The sequence below is a fragment of the Bemisia tabaci genome, chromosome 6 (genome assembly GCF_918797505.1).
Source record: "Bemisia tabaci chromosome 6, PGI_BMITA_v3".
Classification (NCBI taxonomy): domain Eukaryota; kingdom Metazoa; phylum Arthropoda; class Insecta; order Hemiptera; family Aleyrodidae; genus Bemisia; species Bemisia tabaci.
In genome coordinates, this window is record NC_092798.1 from 17,629,338 (window position 1) to 17,654,598 (window position 25,261).

At 36.9% G+C, this 25,261-nt stretch overlaps 1 protein-coding gene across 1 annotated transcript; it reads left to right on the forward strand.

The window, feature by feature from the left end:
• Positions 1-156: 156 nt before the first annotated feature.
• Positions 157-22,336, forward strand: LOC109041398 (small ribosomal subunit protein mS39). Its single transcript, XM_019057748.2, has 13 exons — positions 157-416; positions 921-1,044; positions 2,322-2,519; positions 4,167-4,296; positions 5,612-5,747; positions 7,912-8,005; positions 9,661-9,795; positions 10,406-10,607; positions 11,691-11,913; positions 16,422-16,530; positions 17,102-17,334; positions 19,897-20,083; positions 20,541-22,336. The coding sequence occupies exons 1-13, from the start codon at positions 385-387 to the stop codon at positions 20,748-20,750; spliced, it is 2,013 nt and encodes a 670-aa protein (XP_018913293.2). The 5' UTR covers positions 157-384; the 3' UTR covers positions 20,751-22,336.
• The last annotated feature ends 2,925 nt before the right edge of the window (positions 22,337-25,261 follow it).

The window sequence follows — 25,261 nt, forward strand, 5'->3', positions numbered from 1 at the left end:
AGATAGTTATCATGTAATTTTAACAATATCATGACGTGAACTTAGAAAAATTGGTGACATCAATCGACGACAAACGATCCATCGAGGACTATGAGACTATGACGTCACTAAAGAAAACAATGTTTTCATAGGAACTTTTTGAGGTTAGGGTTATAGTGTGTCGTGTGATAGCTCGATTTCATTCAAGCAATGAAATAATCATTATTTGTTCATTGATCACTCAAGATTCCCGTCGCACTTTAATTTTATCAACTTTTACAAATGTTGCAACTTCTAAAGTGCTGTAAATCACCATTTTGTGGGCCTAGGTATTACCTCACTTTGTAATTTCGATGAGAGGCCAGCATCGTCTGTAAAATTCAGCACCATCGGAGATCAAACTGAATGATAATGAGTGTTCTTCTTCAAAATGTCAGGTAGGTAATATGTTCGAGAATTCCTCACCCAAATTACTTACTCCTCATTTCATTTGGTGCTTAGCTTTGCAGTCCCGCCCCTCCTACAAGTAATGACTTAATTGTTCGGAATAAAGTTCACTGTCCTAAGGATTGCCGACTGTGTTCATATCCCTCAACTTCTCCTACCTTAAAGAACACATGGAACCAATAGCTTAATTTAAATAACTTTGGATCTTCGTGAAATCTGATCAACTTCAGATCCTGTTGCAACACTTTGAATTTTTTCCCCTATGGAATGTAGTGGAACTGGTCCAGACCGTAGAGGATCTCAATCCATTGCATTCCATGGATAGTATGAAAGCCTTTGTATGTGCACCGCCTTCCTATCAATGATTCTAGCCACCTAGCAGGTCTTTAAAGAGGTGAATGTAGTATCCGAGGTAGAAAATAGTTACATTTCCACTAATTGCTTTTTCTATTCATTCCAATCTAACAAACTTACTTTTATGTCATTTTTTTTAGAATTCAAGTCAAGAAATATCCTGCTTTCCGCAGTATATCGGAGCAGAAAGCTGTAAACAGTGAAGTGTCTCAAAAAATAAAAATTCCTGCCCGAATCCAGCGAGGTCCAACTGACATCCTCAGAGTAAGTTCTTGAAATGCTGATGCAGCCCTCTAGTTACACTGTCTGTTGAGCCTGACGGATTATTTTTTAATATGAAATAGAGATGAGATAAAATTTGACTTCATTCTGCAATGAGGAAATAAAATGTCTGGCTCACTCAAGAAACAGGGTATGTTCATTGGAAAGATATTGAAAACGTATGTACCATTAGTTTCCCCATGTGAAAAACTGGTTATATTTGGACCGCGTTTAACAGAAAGGAACCAAGCCACATCAGCTATTGCCAAATTTAATTGGGCAATTTAATTTTTTACGAGAGAATGTTGGTGTGGATTCCTTTGAAAGTTTTAAGGAATTTGCTTCGTACCATAGAGAAAATCCACTGAAATTTGCACGAAAATCCGTACATTCGTTTTCATGTAAAAAATTAAATTGCTCAATCAAATTTGGCAATGGCTGATGTGGCTTGGTTCCTTTCTGTTTAACGCGGTCCATTTATGAGCCAGAAATTGTAGTTCCTAATTGCAAAATGAAAAGAGAAAATTACAAACAGAAAATGAAGGAATGGAAGCCAATACAAAATTAATTAATAATTTGATCGTCACTAGCATTCAAAGTATCAACCACTCTGAAAATTGAATATTTGGCTTAGCTGTGGTGGAGTTGTGCAATTACAATCAAACCATCAACCCTAATATAAGATTTTTGATGTATTCATCATCATACATTTTCGTTACTTGTTTCACTGTTATTATTCAAAACTTTTCTTTCCCATTCAGAACTGAATTGGTTCTCCTCAAGAAGACTCGAGTGCCAAAAAACCAAAACTTGTGTAACTGACACTTTGTTTTTGCATTGCCATAGATGATTCTCATAGCACAAGCGATGAGCAGAAAAATGCGTGTTTATTCCACAAGCTTGACTCCTGATGGAGAAATGATGTTTGAATTCCTCCATTCAGTCTCAAAACAACTCAAGCATCTGTCCTTTTGTATCTTTTTTTTCCGGTTGAGATTAAAGGACAATCTCTAAATTCGCCACAATTTTATTGCAAGTTAGCTTTTTCTGATAAGTACTTTTTTCTGAGTTCTAAGATTCAGACCGGGTTGACTAAAATCATTTTTACTGTTTCTTCTGAATTTCCATTTCTGGCATTGATTGTGAGCTTCTTTGAGAATGATCAATTCAACTGTGATCAAGTCTTTGTTTTGTGCTTTTTCACCTAGTGTAATTTTAACAAACACAAGTCACAACAAGTTTTTGCACATTTTAGCTTGTAAATATATGTTTTATTCTAGACCTTGGCTTCAACTCTAACACCAGACACAACGGGAGCACACTACAAATACCATGATGACCCATTCCTGATTCCACCATCCAATTATGCAAAAAGAGCATTTGCCTTATCCAAAGAGTCTGGCAGAAAAGCTGCTCAGTGGGTACGACAACAGCATGCTGACCTATTTGACCACAAAGTAGCTGAGCCATTCATCCCGGTAAGTTATCAAAAGTTTGAGTACTTATCAGGCATTTGAGGTGCCTCATGAGGTTATGCTGTACAGCATCGACTCGTAGCTTCAGCATTAATGCTGTATGCCCAGGTAGCGGCCGTGCGGGCATGCGGCGCCGCGCCTTATGCGCGCAACCTGCCGACGCCGGCTTCGGGCATTAAAGCCCGATGCTGGAGTGCCGACCGAGCCAGCATTAAGCGCTGATGCTGAGGTTTGATGCTGGCTCAGGGACCAACATGGGCTTCAACTTCTGAGGCCGGACCCTCGGCTTGCGGCCCGATACGGCCTCAATTTTCGGACCCGCCACCCAGCTTAATTACCGACAGGGCTGTCCCAGAAGACCGTGACCCTTGGACTTGGCGATGAATTCGCGGAACACCCCTTTGTCTTGGCGGTGGCCCACGCCTCGCCGAGAAGTTCTAAGTAGTGGACGCCGAGGAAGGGTTGAAAACACAGCCCGGTTCAATTAGCTGACCGGCAGCCGGGCCCAGGGCGCTGGCGCCCGACGTGTCTGCTAATTGAAGCCGCCTCAATTTTGATGCTGGACTCAGCATCAAAACTGATGCAGCATCAGAAAATCAGTCGGGTGTCGGCTTCAACAGGTTAAGCCGCCTCAACAGCAAATGCCCGACGCACTGTTCGACGCGGCATGAAAGTCCGCGTTGGGCCTCCGCCTCGCGCGCCGATGCGGCTCCGTTTATGATGCTCCCTCAAACCTCAGCTCTAAATCCCTGGTACTTATCCTTAGCCTCTCGCAAGATGAAAGGAATGTGATTATGAAAAGCCGTATTGCTCCCTCCCCTCTTTGCTTCCCTAAATGTTACGCGATTGCAGGATTAATGATCTTTTCTCCCAATTTCTGTCCCAACAAAAATTTAAGGGAGGATAAAAAGTAGGAAGAGGGGGAGGTATGAATTATTCGAAATTTGATAGCTCTTGAACAAAAAGACCTTCCGAGCTGTGAATTATTCTTATCATGCTTTTGAGAAGTGGCCATCTTGTTTGATGATACTGCACAGGTTAAAAAGATTATCACGGTTTTACATTTTCAATTTAATTACTGTTTGAAAATGATCCAAAAACAATGAATCCAGCTTTACCTTCTGAAATTCCTCCATTGGAATCAGTAAGTAAAAATAGCCAAAACATTCAAGCAGCTATGTATTCATACCTATACTTGACCATTCTGAGTTGTGAAATTACAATGTGAATATGTGAACGTATAAGTGTGATATATATGTCTTTTTCCATAGCCATTTCAAAACCTGACACTGTCGCCAATGTATAAAATTCAGCTCAATTAGGGATGAGGAGAGGGGGGGGGGGGGTATGCAAATGAAATTAATCAGATGTTAATGAAGTACTTGAAGACTGTGTGCTTAAATATAATAAGTTAGTAAACATTTTATGGAGGGCATATTGTACCTCATATTTTTTAGAATTGATCTATCATCTTACAAAATATGATGGATAACTTGTCACAAAGGAATTTTCAATTAAATAATGCATCTTTGGATACTAAAATGATTGAATGCCTTTTGAAGCAATCATTAAAAGTCAGAAATCATTTTTTGGCATATTTTCAACTTTTTTTCTTGTAAGTTCAATTATTGATGCGATGATGTGTTACAGATATTTGCTCCAAAAGCGGTTTATGATGAAAACAGTGAAGTGAATGAAGCCGTATTAAAAACACTTATTCAGTCATCCTCTGTCTCCGATGCCATCTGTGTCTATGAGCTCATGGAGAAAAAAAACATAGGTATGAATATTACAGCATAGTTGATTTTCACAAATATTCAAAAAATTAAAAATATCTTTTTAAATCCAAAAATCAAAACTAAACAAATGATATAGGACTAGGCATAGGCATAGAGAAAAGAGAGAAACAAATGAAAAGAAAAAAAATTAATCGATATTAAGAAACGACCTGACCATACTTGACATGATTATGACGACCAACTTCTGCATTGAACGAAGCAGGTAACTCTCTATTTCAAGGTTTCAAAAATGTTTAATTAAACTTTTTAGAACTATTCTCGTAACTGACATTATCAGGGGCTTGATGCAAACAATGTTCAGGTTATATAATTGCTTCATTGCCGCAGCTAAGGGCAGATATTTTTCCATCTTCTCTTGATATTTCATCTCCAAGTTATGATTATTAGGGATGCTGATATCAATGATGTAAGCAATGCGATCTCACTTATCAACAAGCACTATATCTGGCCTGTTAGCCATGATAGTTTTATTAGTTAAGATTGGGTTGTCCCAATAGGGCGGGAAGAGCTGATTCTCCAGGACTGTGGCAGGGCAATATTTGTAGTAGGGTTCAGCAGTTTCACATATTTCTCAATCCTTGGCCAGCGCTAGGTGTATAATGTTAGCCATGTTATTATGCCGCTTGGCATATTCCTTCCCTGCAAGCAATGCGCAACCACATGTAATGTGATTGATTGTCTCTGATGCAGCGTTACTCTTTCTACATTTATCACTCTCGATCTTCCCCTTCAGTACATACCTCTTGTAATTCCTGGTACTGATCACTTGGTCTTGCATTGCGAGAACAAACCCTTCCGTTTATGTATACAGCGGCTCTTTTGATAGCCACAAGAAAGACTATCCCTCACTGACATGATCCTGCGCAACTGAATTATAAAAGCGTCCGTGCAGCAGCATGAAGGCCCAGGCCTCTAACTGGCCAGCAAGAGGGTCTGTGGGCTGTTCTTCATTCAGATCATGACACGCAAGGTGCAGAGGCATGTAGGATTTGTCTATGGCATTTACTGTAGCACGTAAAAGGCTGTCATTTCTATTCAGGAAGTAATTTTGCAGGCTACAGACTTGGCCATGGCAGACCTCTTTCACATCAAGGATTATTATAATCATTAGTTCAAGCATCAAATTCTGAGATTTATTAGTAAAACTACATTCCTTTTGTATATCAAGTTTATCTAAAATATTTTATTTCTGAACAAACCACCATTGCACAGTTTATATGAGGATCCCTGCAGTCTTAGTATGCATAGTTATGATGACTTTGTTTTCATATTCTTTTCTCTTCTTCTTCATTTCAGCTGTATCAGATGAGTTGAAGCAAAGTTTACTTGAACTAGTTTGTTTTTACAATGGAAAAGACGGTAAATCAGATGAATATCTAGATGAAAAGTGGTATACAGCAAACCAGAGAACAATAGCCAGGAAAACGTGGCAGTAAGTTTCCATCATGCAAGAATCTCAAGAAAATTTCTGAATGAGAGTTGATTTTGTATGTGTGTATAAGAGAGTGTGTACTGAGCGTCAAAATTTATCAATATTAAAAACGCGAATCACATAATACTAGTTTTCTATCTGCATGTAAAGGGTAGAAGAAAATTTTTTCGAACCCTCTCCAGTTGTTGCCATCTCTACTCTTTAGACTTATTTGCAGCTTAGGTCATGGAAACTTAGATAATCTGAAAAAGTTAAGAAGAATCAAAATAGCTAAAGTAGTAATAGAAAGATGTCCAAATGAATTGACATGGCAACTTCTGAAATCTTGCAAATGAGGTAGGTGTAGGATTGTTATTGCATATCATTCAGCACATACGTAGACTGTCCCAAAAGGAATAGAATGATCTTAGTTTTGAGAGAACCGAAAAAGACATCAACAAACTCTTGATGACACAATGAGATTTATTGGTGCTGTGTTGGTAAAAAAATTTTCATCGTAGCTGGTAAGATTTGCAGGAGGTGTGATACCTGTACCATACACAGGTAATGTGCAAAAGTCTTTTAAAATATAATAAATCAAAATCACATATCGACGGTGTAAGTCGGCAATCATATAACTCGGTTTGCGACGTCGCAGACTTCCTGTCATTCTTTATTTTTTAAACGGAAAACTACTCAACGGCAATTATTTAAAACTCCCATGATTTTTCTTCTCTGAAGAAAATTCTGCAGAAACTTCAAGGAATGATGTCAATTTGTTCTCCTTTAAAAAAATAACATAGAGGCGGAGATTTTCAGACACCGCAAACGTGATTGCAGACTTACGCCGTTGATATAGATCATAAATTCACAACAAAATCTCACATTTGTACAAATTTTTAAGTCTATGATGGAGGATAGCTTGTGGTAATTTATTCTAAAATGCTACAACAAATGTGGACCTCTTCCAAAGAGCAGTTTTCATCAACCCCATATGTTACCAAAACATGCTTCATTCATGCAGGAATCATTTATTTAAAAGTTTGTCTAAGCAATGAGCCATGCAAGGCACAAAGAAAGATTTCATAATGCTGTTCTTTCTTATTCTTATATACCAAGTTTCAATTCTTTCTTCATACCCCGAGAACCAGGTTAGGAAAGAGAGTGATAGGTGGCAAGCACTTTGAGCCGTCTTTGATTCAATAACATACCCTCTCTCTGGCACAGGTAAGCCTGCGCCTGGATTGTTGAATCGTTGTCTATTAACCTTAAGCGATAAAAAGAATCCCTTTGATTGGAATGTATCGTTCAAGATGACTGATTCAACAAGTGACCTGCTGATCTGGAGTTCATATTCTCACCAACACATAATCAATATCAAAAATCTCATTTCATCAAAACAGTAGAACCCCAGAGCATGTGAGGCCTCAGAATGGTCTATTAGTCCGTGGTTGTGGTTTTGCAAAGCTTAAAAGATACAAGAACTCATTGTGAAAATTGCTGCAAGTTTAAGAAGTTCATCTGAATTAACTGATGTCAGCACACAGCGGGCAACCAACTCATGAAGAATTTCCGAAGTCTTAATGATTATATGTTTCTGTACGATACATTTTAACTGGTGTTTCCACTCTAATTTTAATGTATTTACTCCAGTGGGTGTCTTAGTAAATAATTTGTTTTAATATAATACATTCATATTAATATTTTTTTTATCTGGTTGGTGGTCGCCTGACAAACCATCCCTAGAACTCTGCATAGTAGAAAATTGTTGACCCTATGAGCTTATTGGAAGCTCAAAAGTATCCCGTTTGAACTGTGATTATATTCTCCAAACTCTAGATTCTTCACCATGTCGATATCTTTTTTTTTTTTATTCTCTCAAAATCGCAGTCATTGCATCATTGGGAGCAAGTTATTTGTAAAGTAATAACATTCTTGAAAAGACCAGATATGTATTTTCCTAAATTCTAACCCAATTATGAGTGCACTTCCTTCAAGTTTGTTTTAACAACCAGATGTGGACACTTGACATCATAGGTTATCTGATATTTTATGCTTGATCAGCACCAATGACAAATTTTGAAACTTAATTTGGAGTTGTTTTCAAAACTTGTTTCCTCTTCCTCTTGTTATTTTTCTTAATATTATTGAAAACTATGTAATACAATGTTTTATCACTTGACAGAGATGGTGGCTTTGCTGATAAACTTTTTAAGTCAATGAACCAGACACCTGAAGCAATCTGCACTATGATCCAAGGCATGACAAAATATTATCAGGTACTGTCCCTCTATTGATTACTCTCCCTTCAACATGTATGTCTGTCTTCAGAGAGGGCAGGGACGGATTTATCTTTTTAGCGCTCCCGGGCAAATCTCACAGTCGCGCCCTTCGCAGAACGAACGACCGCGTGGGGGGTCGGGGGGCATCCCCCAGCCAAAAGGGGGGCCGGGGGTCCTCCCCCGGAAATTTGTTAAATTCGGGTATTTAATTAACGCAATTTAAAGCTACTATTCGGTTATTTCAGAGAAAAATTTGGTGGCTCAAAAGCCTCTCGTGCTTTCATACTTATCAAAAGGTATAGGGAATTAAAACATGGCAAAATTAAACAAAGGCGACAAAAAGTTGAAAAAAGTAAAAAACAAAGGCGCGAAATCCAGACGAGACTCGCAATGCAGAGGGGGCGCGGACCTTATCAGTAGACAAGGACAGATTCACAGATATTCTTCTTTTCGCGCGTCTCCATCTTCGTCCTTAAATTTTTTTACCGATTTCAATTCTATAACCCTTAAAAAAGCATGCACGTGTCTCAAAATTTTGCGCTCCTCAAAACTTCGTGCCCCTAGGCAGCTGCCTAGGTCTGCCTTGTGGGAAATCCGCCCCTGAGAGAGGGGGAGGGGGAAGAATTATCCATGTTTTTAAAAGGCAGATATTTCCAGAGCAGATATCGTCACCTTCCGGCCAAAGTATTACAAGCATCATTTACAACTGGACGCTATGTTGCCAAATAACTCAATATTGTTTTAACTTTTTCTTTAAAACTTTTGCACATACTTTCATTGAAATTTTAAAAATTAATCTTGATGACAGAAAAATATTAAGTAAAATTTTCAGGCAATTCTGTTCATTAGTTGTTCTGTGAAGCATGTAATGAGTGTAAGAAGTATGGTTGTATAGTGCCTAAGCAACAATGGAGCTTGTAATGCTTTGGTTGGGGGGTGGCAATATTTATAATTTTAGAAAATGTCTAATATTCAGAGAAATGTATAGGTCTAGTCACTTCAATGAGAGTTAGTAATTTACTGAAAAATAATTGCTTCAATCCCTGCTTGTTGATTTTTTTTTTTCATTTACGTATAGACTCATCATTGATGTCAATTAGGAAATATTTGTGCGGGAATTCTAGCTTAGCTGTAAAATAGTGATTATGATCAGTATAATGCAGCAAGACCACTAGATCATGGAAATGTTTAAATTAATGATCGATATTTGATACATCATATAGTAACTATGATGCAAGAAGTACTTTCATTAGAACTCCTTTAGTGCTGTTCACAAAGTACATAACTCTAAATTTTGGATTTTTCAACCATCCCTACCGAAGCCACTCTTAATGCATTCGCAATGTAGCTCTCTATCATATCTTGTAAGTACAATGTGGCGTAACGCTCTCCTTTACCCCTCTCCCGCCCTGTAGGTTTACATATTTTATGAATAAGTCCTTTCCCTTTTGAGCTTTATTAATAAACTCATTGTTTTCCTTCTGACTTCAAAATATTTTTTCTGTTCATTGATTCCGAATTTTAGTTTTAATCTGAACTGGTTTAAAAGGTCTTCAATCGAGTGAATCTGTTTAAGAGTCTTTTTCTTGTCTGTCTCTATGTTGTAGCCATCAAAATAGAGTTCTCATCCCCTTTCCCCTTTTCTTTTCTAGGTCAATCAAGCAATGAGCTTATATGAAGAAGTACTCAATAAAAATCTTCCAATCAGTCTAGAAACCTTTAATGGTTTGATCCGTGTTTCGAGTTTCGTCAGGGAGGACTTCGCACTCAGGTGGCAGTTCGTCAGGGTTTGTTTCTCCTTGCTCAGAGGTTATGTTTTTTTCAAGGCTTTACAATGGTCGTTACATTTACAAGATTTCGTTGTAAACTTTCCAAATTTTCGTCATTTTCTCTCAACTTGATTTTTGTACAAGCTAATTTCTTTTAATATACTCGTAAGTGAAATAGTAATAAGGCGGTACAATCTCAAACGTTATTTTTATAGAAAGTAATCGCTGAAAGCCTGAAAAAAGTAAATAAAATTACAAAAAACAAGGCATGCTCAATGCATTTAATTATGGTTGATCAAACTTAAAAGTTCGGACATTGTGTTCCCGGAAAAATTTGAAATCTCATGATAAGTTATCAGGAAAATGATCATGCAGGTTAGGTACTAATGGAATACATTTTGTCATAAAGAACTACTGTTTCTGACTCATTTTAGAAACAACGTTTATGTCATTACTTTTCTTATTCAAATAGTTGCCTCTATGGATGAGGTACGGTAGCTCCTACTGCAAAATAAAGTCCAAATCTCAGCCATTTAAAGAGCAATTTCGATTTTTCAAGTAACATATTTAAGGGTTTCTATCAAAATTTATTTATTCATTTCGTTTGTTTTTTTTTTTCATATTTCAGGAAATCTTCGATAAGATGAAAAGTCAAGAGGTGATGCCTAATATTCAGACATTAAATGCTGCTCTGGCAACCTTAGCTGCAATGGCAACGATGAAGAACTGCCCTAAAATAGCTCTGGCGCTCATCACTGAATTCAAGCAGCTTGGAATTGAGCCGTCTCTTGCGTCATTCTATCACCTCCTGCAAATCATGTTCAAAAGAGGTAAATTATGGAATGCTTTAAGCAATTGTATTTGTATGAACTCAGTTTTTAAGGAAAATGAAACAAAGTCTAACTTTTCAAAAAGATATATCTCTTTGTCCTTCTCTTCTGCTCTTGAATTCAGCTTATGTTTCATTATTATTTAATCATTAAAATGTTTTGTGCATTCGTGTAGACAGAGCACACTGGCATAACAGTCAGGTTGTTTAATTGTCAAAACTGACTTATTTTAAAAAAAACCTGGAAGGTAGAAGTTTCAGAAGTTTTATCATTTTAAATGAGACGGATAAAAATAGGCAGTGGCAACCTGGCTGTCACCCACTCCTCCTATCTAAGGTCTAGTAAGACCAGTACATATTTCAAGGATTTTACACTTTGTCTTTTTCTGAAGTCTCCATGACCTTGAGATCTTTTGAGTGGTTAAGTAAGCTACGTGTCTGATTTTTAAAATGCAGAAAAATTTAGTGGATAGTAAAAAATGAAAACTTACCCTTAAAAAGAAAAGAAAAAAATTATTCATTCATATTTATCTCTTCATCAAAAACAATTTTTATCAAAACTTCAGCATATGAATGTTTATATTTCCTACTAAAGTAAAACATGAGCACACTCAATGTAATTTTTTTAAAATCTCCCATTACGTTCCATTTTTGTAAAAAGATAGGTAACTGAAATATTCACTTGAAAGTTTTTTTTAATATGTTTGAATGAGTGAAAAATTTCACTGAAAATTTTGAAAGGAACTATTAACTAGATTTCTTTAAAAAAATCAAAGCAGGGGCTTGTAATATTACAATCAGAGCTACACTTTTGAACTTAAGCCATCAGTATAATTTTTTTGATCGGTAGTTATTATACTTCACTGCAGTATCTCAAACTTTTTTGTTTTCAACAGTGACGCCTAAACCAAGAGATAAATTGGAAAGTAGTCGCAGATCTCAACTTGCTAATTGGCCTGACAGTTTACAAGTAATGAGTCGTGATCCACTTTGCATCCACCCTTTTATTTAGTACCACACCTCCTTCATCCTAGCATATCAGCTTATATACTGTCTTTTCCCTTGCTCTCGTCGCATGTTTCAGAGGGTGCCAAACCACCAATACTGAATGAAATTCTTGATTTCTTGGAGACACAAGGGAATTTGGAAGCTCGTGATGCAGAAGACATCAACTTCTTTGTGGCTGCAATGAATGTTTGCACTTACAAGTTGGAAGACTTAAATCTTGCGTACCGATTAAATAATGTCCTCCACACAGGAAACAATTACGACTTGATGGGAGACAGCTTGAAAGAATCAATTTACTAGTAAGTATTATTAAAGAGCATATAAATTTATCAAATAGAATTTTGTTCTCAATATCTAATAGGGTCAGGTGTAAGTTAGGTGGCCAGGGTAGGTGCAAAAATTCTTGGGTTTTCGAAAGTTTTGAGAGCTTTTTTTAAAAAAAACTCTTCAGCGATTACCAGCCAATGACCCAGCAATTTGGTCGAACATAGTAAGCGCTGAAAATTAGAGCAGAGCCCTGGAAACGCGTCCGAATCAGGAAAACTAATATACTTGTGCAAGTGAGTCGTTTTAAAAATATTGATAGTTAATATATTTAAACAAAAACACTAAAATGTGGTCTGAACTGTAAGTAACAGGGTGGTAGAATGGTGCTGGGTCCACACTCTTCTGCAGGGACATCAAGGCTCTAAATTTCAAAAGAAAATTTCGCTAGATTCATAAGTTTGAAATGTAACGAGTATGTTTGCAAAATTGAGGGGCTGAACTGAGTATTCCAATGTATCTACCTGAGGTGAATACTTTCTCCCCTTAGTCTTGCACTGACACTCATCAGAGTTCAATTTTTTTAATCTAATGACAGTTTTTTGGGCCTCAATATGTAGTGCATAGTGTGGACCCAGCACTTTTATATTATCCTATATTAAGAAATTTATGTTAAATTTGAACAGTGTGTTTCAGTTTATTTTCAGTTTCACCTTTGAATTGGCGTGCACAAATCAGTAGTTTGTTAACAATATATTCTTGAGGCAAGCTTAATTATGTTATTAATTATGTGACAAGCACAACGCACCAAAGTATGATTAATTTTTGCAGAGTTTAATTCTTAGAGCTTGAAAATCTTCTTTGACCATTCCAAATAATTTTAGAAGTTAGTAACGTTCTAACGGTGAAAATTGACAGCAGTTAGGTACCAATGACAATTTTTTCTCATTTGTTCTGCTCCTGATTTACGGCATTAGAAAATTGCCAGAGCTGTTCCAGTTTGACTTTAAAATTTTAATTTGATAACTATAAACCTTTTTCGACCTTTGTAGCAATTTTTTAAGGTTTCAAGGGTGCTTACTGTTTATCTAGGATTGGTAAGGTATTGCATACTCTGAGAAAAGTTGCTAAAAGCTATTAGTGACTAGAACCAATCAATGAGAATGGGCCTGTTGCATGCAAGAGATACAGCCGCGCGAATAGATTTAATAGGGGTTAAATGACACGAAAATTACGATGGTCTCATTAAAAAAGTCTGAAATACACTCCTTACTGCGCAATTTGCGTTGTTAGGAACGCGCTTTTTCAAAGGACTCTATGCACGGACCCCCCAAATTTGCCCGTTTCAAAAGTTAACGAAATTCATACCAGTGATAGAGGGGCACTTCCGGTCTCCAAATCCGGGGTTGGTTTAGTCCCCAGCCCCCCGAGTGCGACGTTGCCATTTTTTAAAGTTGAAACATGTTAAACCCCATAACTTTTGAGCAATTGAAGATACGAAGGTGCGGTTTGTTTGAGTCGATAGAACATAAAAAGAGCTATCATTTCGTATATAGTTTTTATCCATTGTTGCCAAATTTACCCCAAAATCGACAATTTTTCGATTTTTTCAAGGTGCAAAAATACGGTTAACCTAAAAAAGTCGGTATTGGGACACCACGTAGGAAAATAAAAAACACGCGTAATTAAAGCCCTTAATGTGAGCTTTCCAACGGTATATCGGTTTTTCCGGGGAAACGATTCTATCGTGAGATACAGGCCTTCAAAGTCCGACTTGGCGTACTTTTTGGAGGTCCCGCGTCATTCGCACCTCAAAAAATTAGTATTGTGAACGCTGGTAAAAAAACGAAACTCACATGTAATGAAAGCTATTTATGTGAGCTTTTCAACGGTATATTGGTTTTTCCGGGGAAACGATTCTATCGCGAGATACAGGCCTTTAAAGTCCGACTTGGCGTACTTTTTGAGGTCCCCCGTCATTCGCACCAAAAAAAATCAGTACTGCGCACGTCCATAGGAAAATGAAAATTACACGTCATGAAAGCCCTTTGTATGGTCTTTCCAACGGTATATTGGTTTTTCCGGGGAAAAATTTGTGTCGCGAGATGCATGCCTTGAATGTTCGTTGTAGCGGTTCAGGTCCTATTGAATATTACATGAAACAGGGGAGTTCTTATCAAAGTAGGCTGCCGTTCATGCAGCGGCGAAGAGGGAGAGAAAGATGCAGATATGCAGAGAGAGATGCAGATATAGAGACGAACCTGACACATACTGCCAACTGTATATTACCAAATTTTAAACGAATTTTAAACATAAAACTTCAATGGGATCTCAGAGACAACGGATCCATTTCTATGTATCATGTCTCCCCTATATAACACAATCCCTGAGATTGCGACTTTTTTCTTGCACCCTTTATGCGTTCTGAGTGTTTTCATTCACGTTCAGTGTTTGACACCATCGATTTTTCCGAGGCAGGGAATCGATAAACAAGATCGAAAAATTGTCTATTTAGTTCCCTGTTTCATGTCTTATTTAATATGACCTGGGACTTGCACCATCACGATGGGCGAAGAAACAAGCCACGCAGGGTACCTAAAAACCCCGCTACAGTGAACATTGAATGCATGTATCTCGCGACAAAACTGTTTCCCCGGAAAAGCCAATATACCGTTGGAAAGCCCATACAAAGAGCTTTCATGACATGTAATTTTCTTTTTCCTATGGACGTGCGCAGTACTGATTTTTTGAGGTACGAATGACGGGGGACCTCAAAAAGTACGCCAAGTCGGACTTTAAAGGCCTGTACCTCGCGATAGAATCGTTTCCTCGGAAAAACCGATATACCGTTGGAAAGCCCATACAAAGGACTTTCATTACATGTAATTTTCATTTTCCTATGGACGTGCGCAGTACTGATTTTTTGAGGTTCGAATGACGGGGGACCTCAAAAAGTACGCCAAGTCGGACTTTGAAGGCCTGTATCTCGCGATAGAATCGTTTCCCCGGAAAAACCAATATACCGTTGAAAAGCTCACATTAAGGGCTTTAATTACGCGTGTTTTTTATTTTCCTACGTGGTGTCCCAATACCGACTTTTTTAGGTTAACCGTATTTTTGCACCTTGAAAAAATCGAAAAATTGTCGATTTTGGGGTAAATTTGGCAACAATGGATAAAAACTATATACGAAATGATAGCTCTTTTTATGTTCTATCGACTCAAACAAACCGCACCTTCGTATCTTCAATTGCTCAAAAGTTATGGGGTTTAACATGTTTCAACTTTAAAAAATGGCAACGTCGCACTCGGGGGGCTGGGGACTAAACCAACCCCGGATTTGGAGACCGGAAGTGCCCCTCTATCACTGGTATGAATTTCGTTAACTTTTGAAACGGGCAAATTTGGGGGGTCCGTGCATAGAGTCCTTTCCCGCGTCTGGGGGCAGTTTTCTAATCACCGGAAACGAGCAAACGGCGGGCTCGGTGATTTCCGGAAGATGCCGAGTCGTTGTTGCTGTTGTTGTTGTTGTTGTTGTTGTTATTTTTTCCTTCAGTTTGTTTACAAACCCAACGTGATCTCTTATAGTGGTCCATGTACGCTTTATGTGGTAACGAAATCGATCAACTTTTAAATATCCAACGAAATCCTTCTACATTTCATTTCACGATATCACGAGCTCCGATTTTTAGGTTATGTTGTCAGTTTTAGTTGACCGGAAATAGCCGCGAGTTGCCGTTAGAAAACTGCCCCCAGACGCGGGAAATTTGAAAAAGCGCGTTCCTAACAACGCAAATTGCGCAGTAAGGAGTGTATTTCAGACTTTTTTAATGTGACCATCGTAATTTTCGTGTCATTTAACCTCTAAAAAGTCTATTCGCACGGCTGTATCTCTTGCATGCAACAGGCCCATTGGAATGGATTAAAGCAAAGCAGGTTGTTTAAAGTCTCATGTCCTCCATGTTTTCCTAGCTTTGTATTCTAAATACATATCATTTTCCAAAAGGAGGGTGTGTCTTAGACCTGAAATTCGATTCAAAATATATTGATGCATTATTACTCAATAAAAAAAAAATTAGTTTAATCTAATTCTTAATCTGTAAATAATTCAACAAATATTAACTATAGAAAAATAACCTACTATTTTTTAAATAAGTTTGATGACTTTGGACTCAAATGTTTTAATACTATTGACTCCAATGTAAAGAAAAACATAATTATTTGTTTTCAAGAATGTGACAAGCTATCCACTCATTTCATTAACATTAGAACAAGTAAATATATTTTAAGATACTATACTAGAGAGCATGTCAACATACTCTCTTTTAAAGGCATCGAAGGGTACCAGTAAAGGGAATGTGCGTATGTAGTTTTTAGAGTGCTCTGCAATCATCTCCATGATTTTTAAACTCATTGGAACAGCAAAAAAGTCATCTCTTGCCCAACTGTTTCTATCTAACGTTAGCATCCTCCTAGAAATGAATTATTTCCTGTCCCCTGATCGTTTACATTTTAATGTATTTTAACGTACTTCTATTTCACAGCCGCAATTTCTTCTATTTAGTTTGTGATCTTGAATCAATAGAGGAGATCATGAATTTGTATGAAACTGTAGTTCCTCGAATCTACACTCCGGAACAATCTGTAATGATTGTGAGTATATGTTTTATTTCTTAATTTTTTTAATTACCAAATTGTTATTCAGAATTTTTTCTGAATCTTGGTAGTTTATGTGTTTTAACAATTTAGCCTGTGACCATTTTTAAATCAGTACAATTTTAAAATGCTACTAGGTCAATCTGAATTGAAGGACGTGTTACGTTCAAATAATTTTTTTACTTTTTTGCTGTAAAATTCTTCTCTAAGTACCTATCCCCCTGTTTGTAGCGATAGACAGTGATCAAGACTTAGAATTTTCATAAATACTTACTAGCTGCAGGACTTTCTCCTCTGCATCTCCGTCTTTTGCATTGCTGTGGTCTCTGACAATTCTTCTCACTTCCTTACAAGCATCCGTCGCTTTTTTGGCAGAGAGCTTTTTGTACTTTAGGATGGTTTTTTACCATTTTTAAAAAGTTTCCAAAGATTAAGTTTACCCTCTGGCCAAACTTAAAGTGTCACTATAGAGATTTATCTGATGATGCAATAAACTTAGGGTCATCAGGGAAAGAAATTATTTCAGCCCAGAGAATGTGATAATCACACTAATGTGCATCTGTTCCAGAAAATCATCAGGGCCGTTGACATGAATGGAGCTACGGAGTATTTGCCTCAACTGTGGTCTGATGCAAAGTTATTTGAATTCAATAGGAGCGAGGATGTATTGACAGAATTTACAGGTGTTATCTACAAGAACCATACAAATGTCGCGCCTTTAAATGAACAACTTGGTAACATAGCAGCAGGTCTGTGGCATGAAATAGAAATTGAAAATCCAGGAAGAAGAAAGAAAATAATGTGAGTCCGGCTACTTTCATACTTTATTTCTAAAGAAGTTAAGATGTTGATTTATCGCTGTCAGTTAAAATGTGTAAAATTGAAGACTGGCAAAGAAAGAAAATATTGATGTCTAATGACAATGCACCTTTTAGAAAAGATGTCAACAAAACCGGTGGGAAGCCGATCTTGTGTCAAACGTCGGTCTACACCTTGATAAGGTTCATATCTTTCAAAATTTTAAAGGAATTGAAGGGAGATGCAAGTAGAGAGCCTGTTCGACGCATAAACTTAAAGCTTCAAAAAGGGTCATTGATGGAATTGTCGACTACCTATTGCCTTTCAAAGATTGTTGGGCCGACAATCTGTGAAGGTGACTGATATCTTCAGGACACATCATGAATAAGATCTTGATATTTTTGAGGAATTTCGTGCAGAAATGGCCGAGAAATTACAGAATTAAAGCAGTTTGAGAGCTCCAGTTTATGCGAGGGATGGGCGCTTTATGATTGAAAAACCTCTTTTTTGCAACTGCCTAGCATTAATTTATGAACCTTTTACGTTGTGATCCAAATTTAGCAAGCCCTCTATGCAAGGATCCGAAGGCCTGGTCTCAACCGTGCAACTGTTTTAGGAATTTGGTGCAACTCTTGCAGGAATGAGGTGATGAACAAAATATTTCAAATATAAGTTAAACTTTCAAGTTCAGGAGCCTCGAACATCAAACAGTTTTCTGTCTCTAGTTTACCATCGTTGTGGCTTCTGACTTTGAAATTTTCACTTCTAGTTGAAACATTCTCGTTCATCAACTCTCTCTTGCAATAGTTGTACCAAGCTCCTGCAACAGTCGAGAGCCTCGTGAGATTGAATCAGCACAGTCTCAAACTAACAATCATGCTCATGTGCGTGGGGTACTTTTTGTCCTCTGATGAGTTACGTTTGATCTTGGAAGACTGAGTTCAAAGAATGATTTTTGGCCTCTTGCGTTCCATAACCTCAGACCGGATGACGGTTGTTGTCTAGTATTAAGCAATACAATTTTCAATTCTATGTCAATAAACAAGGACTTAATGAGTGCTAAGGGATGAATTAAATGGCAACCGATCGAAGAATTCCTTGTCTCCTGGAAAAATTTACATCCTCGTATTTCATGCATCATCGTTTTGTCCCAGAGGCAGAGCAAGTGGTCTCGATTCCTCCTTGAATCTCTGGCTAGTGCTGACATCCTTTGAAGCAAGATTTGTCAGATCCTGTGATCATGCTGATCCTTTCTCTTTAAAATTGTTGGGCTGAATTAGTCCAAACTCGAGTCTCGTTAGCCTGTGTCACACTGTCAAAATACTCCATCAAAATGTCAAGGTCAAGTGCTATTATTGGCCCAAGTCATCAAATAAGCCAATCACAACACCTGACTTTGATATTTTGATGGCTAGCTTTGATAGTGTGACACAAGCTAAAGACCGCACCTGGTCTCATTTGCTTGAATCCACCCATGAAGTTTAATCTAACCCAAACTCGTGGAGGATATTGTGCCTCTATTAGTGAGTGTGCACACAGAATTTTGCACATGAACGAGTTTACGAGATTGCCTACTAATTCTGCTCAAGCTTCCTGCATTTTTCTCATAAATTTAAGAATTGTGTAAAAAAGGAATCAATCTGTAAAAATGGTGTTGTGATATTTATCAACATCTTGGAACCTTTTACATCCAAAAATTTTGGTTGGTAGCCAATAGTGCCAGTAGTCACAAAATTATGAATTTCTGATCAAAGAACCGTTTAATTTTATCAGTGGAAAACGAAATTCGTTTGCAACGATCATCCTAGCAAATACTGTTATGGTACAATGATCTTGTGCTCAAGAAAAGTCACCGCAAAAGACATGATCCCAGGCCCTGTCTCGGGAACGTTGTTATGAGATTTGTCGCACAGTCGAATCGCCGGAAAAAAACCTTGGCGATTTTCCGCAGTTACAATCTCCACAGGGCAGGGCTCTCACGTTTTCCCAACAAGTTTGCCTGAGAAGATAAATTTGTGAAAATCGTGTGCTTATTTGAATGGAATTAAGGAAATAATCAAAGAAAATTAACAATCCACCTAATTATTCAAATTTAACGAACACGAACAATGGAATGAACAACAAAAGATCTGACAATTTCCCATTACCTCTTCTTCTAATCACAGTCGGTCTTGGAATTCTACAAGGACCCTAATTGGTACTGCGATTAATATTTATTCAGTCCATACTTGTCGTAATCTAGTAAGAGCAACTTTTTGCGGACAAAGCCCATCCTAACACAGTACCTATCTTTTTGATTAGTCCATCATTTTCGGGTGGATTGCAATAATAGCACCGAGCCAAAGAAGTAAAGTAGAAAAGAAAATAATGGGAGGGCATTTAATTAACAGTAGGGCATGTTTTATGTTTTTAACTACATGAGTCTGTGAATCATTTGTTTTCCCGAATTTTTTAAGGATCTGAGTTCTCATTAGGACCTTTTAGTGTATTTTTTAATGTGTGATATTAGTCTTAATATGTAACCCACCATTGAAAAATAATCAGTGTCTCTTGCTTTTTTGGCAGGTGGACTGGGCCAATGATAGGTAGCATATTGCAAGCGTTTGTTGACGCTAAACGAGTTAAAGATGCCTACACTGTTTTCCAAAAACTCAGGAGAAGCCAGCAGGAGATTTTCGGAGTGCCTGAAGCACAAACTTTGAGAGATTTCTTAGAATTTGTGATCGAAAACAAAGATGGCAATGGAGCTCTGGTGAGTTAATCTAAAAAAACTTTAATTGGGGGGGGGGGGGGGGGGGTAAGAGTCAAAGTAAGGTTTCAAATTGCCCATTTAAGTATGCATAAAGAATTTTTAGACGGTTGGAAAATAAAAAAAAATTGTACGAAAAAAAATCTTATAGGTTGTTTTACCAATTTCAACCAATTTCTTTTTTGACTCTCAATTTAATCACCTTGAAGTGTAATGTATCGTCAATGGTTTTGCCACGGCTTAAAAAGGGAGGTTGATTTGCAAGATTGGTAGGAAAACTCGTTGACTTTTTGATCAATATGTCATAATCTATAACATACCACAAAACCAATGACTCGACTGAAATGACCCGCTTGAGCTGAGAACATTTCTCTTTAAAAAGTCAACTATTGATGTACTAGGTAAGTGTATATGAGTCATATAAGTATTGAATTTTACTAATCTAGTTCTTGAATTTCAGATTTTCGTGAATTACTGCCATGACAACGACCTCGCTGAAACATATGAATTTGCTGAGCGGCTGAAAAATTCTTCAATCCTGAAAGGAACGCAGATATTAAATTTGGAAAAGATTTTAATTGTGGCCAAAAATTTAAAGGAAAAACTAGACAAGAGAAAAAATGAAAAAGTTGAAATTAGAACTGACGAATATTTTAACAAGAATGAGTAGTTTGTTTTAAATAAAATGATCATCTTTTTCTAATTCCAACCGGTGCATTTTTTTCTATTTATCAGACTTGTGAAGTTTTCATTTGATTTAACATGGATTTTTTTGTTTTGTCCTGTAAAATTCGTCTTAGTTTGTTCCAAGGTTCACTCACTAAATTTATTTTTCAAACTTTCATCAGCTCTTGTCAAAAATGTTATTGAAAATGATCATCAGTCCTTGAGACTTTGCTTTCTAGGTCACAAATGTCAAGTACGAATGTTTCTTTTCTATAAAATTTCTCCCACAAATCTTGAAAATGTATGTATTTACATGTATGTATGTATTTGAAAATGTATGTATGTTTGTCTCTCCCTTTTAGAGTTCGGAAGGAGCATTTTAACAAAATATAATTTCAATACTATAGCTGGGAAAGTATTATTCTCTAATTGTTGTTTAAACATGTTTTATTCATAAGTATGAATAAAGTTTCTTAATTTTACCTAAAATTCAGTGTTCATAATTTTTACGCCGAAGCTTAATTTTGAAACCCCAAAGAACCCCAAAAAGTTGTTCTTTAATTGAGGACACCGCACCAAGAACAGCCTATAGGCGTAGTATAGGTCGTTATTACGCCCATCTGCTTTTCGGATTCTACGTACCCTGGACTATGCTGTGGTAGCGATAGAATATAGATAGGTAACGGCTCGAGGTCGAAAAACCTTTTTTTTCCAAGTTAAGTCAGGCCTCTGGATCGATGGGTGCAAGAACAACCTATACGCGCAGCCTTATCATTCTCGGTTCGTGGGCATCGGCGCGGCGCGGCGATAGTGATGACTCGATTTTTTGATCTCATTTTATAAAGATTTGTTTTTATTTCAGAAAAACGAGCTATTGAAATAATTTATTCTCCTCTCAAACTATCCATTCCTCCAAAAATATATACTTCGCATATTGCCACCAAAATGACTGTTGGGCGTAATACGGGCCTATAAACTTAAGGGCCTATAAGGTGCTATAGTTACCCCTTTCTTTACTCACTATCCATATTCTTTCATTTTGCGTTAATCATGCGTGATTAAAATGATTTATACTTCATATTGCCACCAAAATGACTGTTGGACGTAATAATGACCTATAAACCGCTTTTTTAAATTAAATATATTAGAGTGTAAACCCAACATGTATCGCAAAATCTACCCGGCATCCTTCAATAGAAGGGTTAGGTCACCCAAAAACACCAAAACAGGGTACCTGCATAGAAAAGTCTGCGCAGTACATCAAAAAGAAAACTTTAAATGCGTTTTTCTCAAAACGCGGTTTCCAGTTATAGGTTGTTCTTGGTGCGGTGTCCTCAATTGTCAAATGGCAAAATCACACCTTCAAAATTTGATTCCTAATTTTTTGACAAACTTAAGCCTGAGGTTTATAACCAGAAAGGATCTTATGTTTGAAGTCTCCTTTGCCTGGCGAATCTTTTTACACTTGTCTGGATAAATATAAGAAATTAGTCTTTAGAGGCTACGAAATTATTTTCACACTTCATGCCAAACAACTGATTATTTTTGCACTTGTGGGCTGCGAGCATAATAAAAATGATGACAATGGAACTTATCTTCCTATCAATTTTCTAGCTTTTGATTAGGTGCGAAGGACATCCAATAAAGGTCCTAATTCAGTGGCACTTTTTCTAGCTAGAGAAAAGGACCCTGAACATAATCTCAACATATTCAGCGTCGGCTAGATTACATTATTTTATATGATGCTCTTCACAACACTCTGAACGGGATAAGAGTTAGATATAAAATTTTCTGTCTGCCAATTTTGAGAAAAAAGGGGGCCAATGAGAGGATTTGTCGGCACTTTTACATGCAATATCCAGTAGAAGTGTTGCAACATCAAATTGATGCTGGAGGAGACCTTTTCTTTCCTTGCTAGCCATGAGGATTAGACAGAGAAAAAGAACTAAAGGCCTCTAAATTACAACAGAATCCATCGGCGTCTGCTGCATATATTCATCCAAGGCTCTGCAAATTTGATAAAGTAGCAGTGTAATATTTCAATGGAAAACGCATTTAAAGTTGCCAAAAAATTCACTCTCTAGCCTAGCTTTTATCTAATTGGGCAAAAAAAGAAGTTTAAAGCGAAGCTCAGGACGTCTTCAAAGGACGTATCAAATAATTATTAGCTCCGCCGGATCCCTTGGTTTCTGGTGTAAGGTCCTGAGTTGCAACTTTCAGGAGATCAAGTCAGGAATTTCTCAGCTTTTGTAGTAAATTTTTATACTCTTAGGTAGCACGCTGCGAGACTGAAAGCCTGAAGTATTTCCAAAGGTGAAAGAAGATGCTAACTCAGCACATGAATTTGATATCAATGCAGTCTGAAGAATGGTGAATCTCTACGGCAGAGCAGACTCTTGCAATTTTCATTAGAGTGAGGTGTTCGGCTTCTAGCCAATTTAAGTTCTTTTGCAAGTAGTTCATTTTTAATTTCACCCAGAACTTTGTAAAAATCCACTTGATTAATTTTCATCCATTTTTCGAGAATTTCTCCACAGAAACGAACGGGTAAGGTGTTCAATCACTCAGAAAAACCCATTAAAATTTGATAAATTTATTTGCTAAGGCTAGTAGAAGCCAGGTGAAATCATAAAATAAACAACTAGGTTGCTTTAATCGTAAAAAAACACTAAATACAATCTTCCCTTGCCTCAGTCCTAAGTAAAAAAAAATAGTGAATTACAAATGGCTTTGAATAATGTGCCTTCAAACTAAAATTCAGCACTTCCAAGCCAGTTACTGACACACATTATTTTACGGCATATTTTACCGGATAGTTAAAATTATTATATTTAATTATATAATAAGCCTTAAATGAAGTGTATAAGTACGTACCTATTGTCTAAACATACAGCTATGTTCATATGTGAAAAAAGATAATAATGTGTTCCATGCAGAAAGCAAATGTGCAGGCACATAAAGACGCACACGGATAGGTAATCCAAGCATAAGAGAAAATTTAAACCTAAACATTTTTTACACATTTACACATGGACGAGAATTAAAAAGATGGAATCAGGTAGTGTTAAAATTTTTTCATAACCAGTTGAACTGGGGTTGAAGAAATTGAGATAAATGAGATAAGGGATATTTTAAATTGAAGAAGGGACAGCGAACACAAATTAATATTTCTGGCATGAGAAATGACCTTTCAGTGTTAGCTAAAAAAAGTGAAAAGTTTTGCAGAACTGGAAAAAAAAAAAAAAACAACTAAACAACCCAACCTGAAGTTTTGATAGTGACAACAGCTTCTGATTAAATTTAATGTTCTCTCTGGAGAGGAGAAAAATTACGATACTACTTTCTTAAGCTTGAATAAGAAAATATCTAGTACGTACCTAGATCTTATACATTCTTTGATGGGATTAAAGGTTGATGAGAAATTCTAAATCGGTAAAGTTGATTTGTGTTTGGAATTTATGAGGATTCATCTGATTTCCTCACACAAGAAAGGAGAAGGTATGGTCCACCAAAACAGTGCTTAAGTCCTGAGACCGACTACTCGCACATATATTCAAGTACAATCCTCTTATTTTCTTAGTCCTTTAAAAATCCATTACATTCTTACCCTTTCCGAGCTGAAAAAATAATGTGTTGGATTTTGTGTTATTGGTTGACTCCAATAGATAAGACAGTATTTCACACTTGTTAAACAATTAGATGAATCTATTCAAAGAATCAAAAAATTACTTCTCCGTTAAAGCTAAATTTTAAAGCTGTAATAATTAGAGGTAAGAGCCTCGCAATCGTGGAAACTAGTCAGCTGTCATACTTGCTGGGCAGTAATATTGACCGACAGTCAAATTAGAAAGTTTACTAAGTAAAATCAATTTTTTTTGGTATTGGCTTGACGGTTAACATTTCATAAATTAGACATACTACATTCGACAAGTGCCTCTCTGCCATTCAGTTTCTTGCTAGCACACATTATTTCTCTTAGTGTTCTTTTTCTCTCTCTCTGAGACTGTGCGCACAGTCAATGGCTACACTATGTTCAAAAACTTTTAAATGAAAGTCGCATTTATGAACTCTACAAACCATTTTGACCAAACCTGTCGTTTCTTTCAAATCGTTTCCCTACAGATAATAATTATAAATCTGCGTCTTAGAGGTGAATTTTCACAAGAGTTGTGTACAAATAAGACTGCCAAGATTATCTGTAAAATCAACAGATATCTCTCACCATTTAGTTACTGAGAGTACACAATAGCAAGGATTATACATGACCCTGTAGAGAATACTTAAACCCCCTCTCCTAGGAATTATTAGGTTGAAAAGAAGAAATGCGATGGCATTTTTGTTGATCAGGAGATTTTTTTATTGTAATAAAAAATGAGGATTTGATTTCCTACACTGGAAACCTGCCCATTAAGTTTTAGTACTACCGAGTCTAGAGTTCTGCTGAGTAATGTTCCAAAAATTCTAGCATCATGCATTAGCACTCACGGGGGTAATGTGGAATTATGATTATCTTTC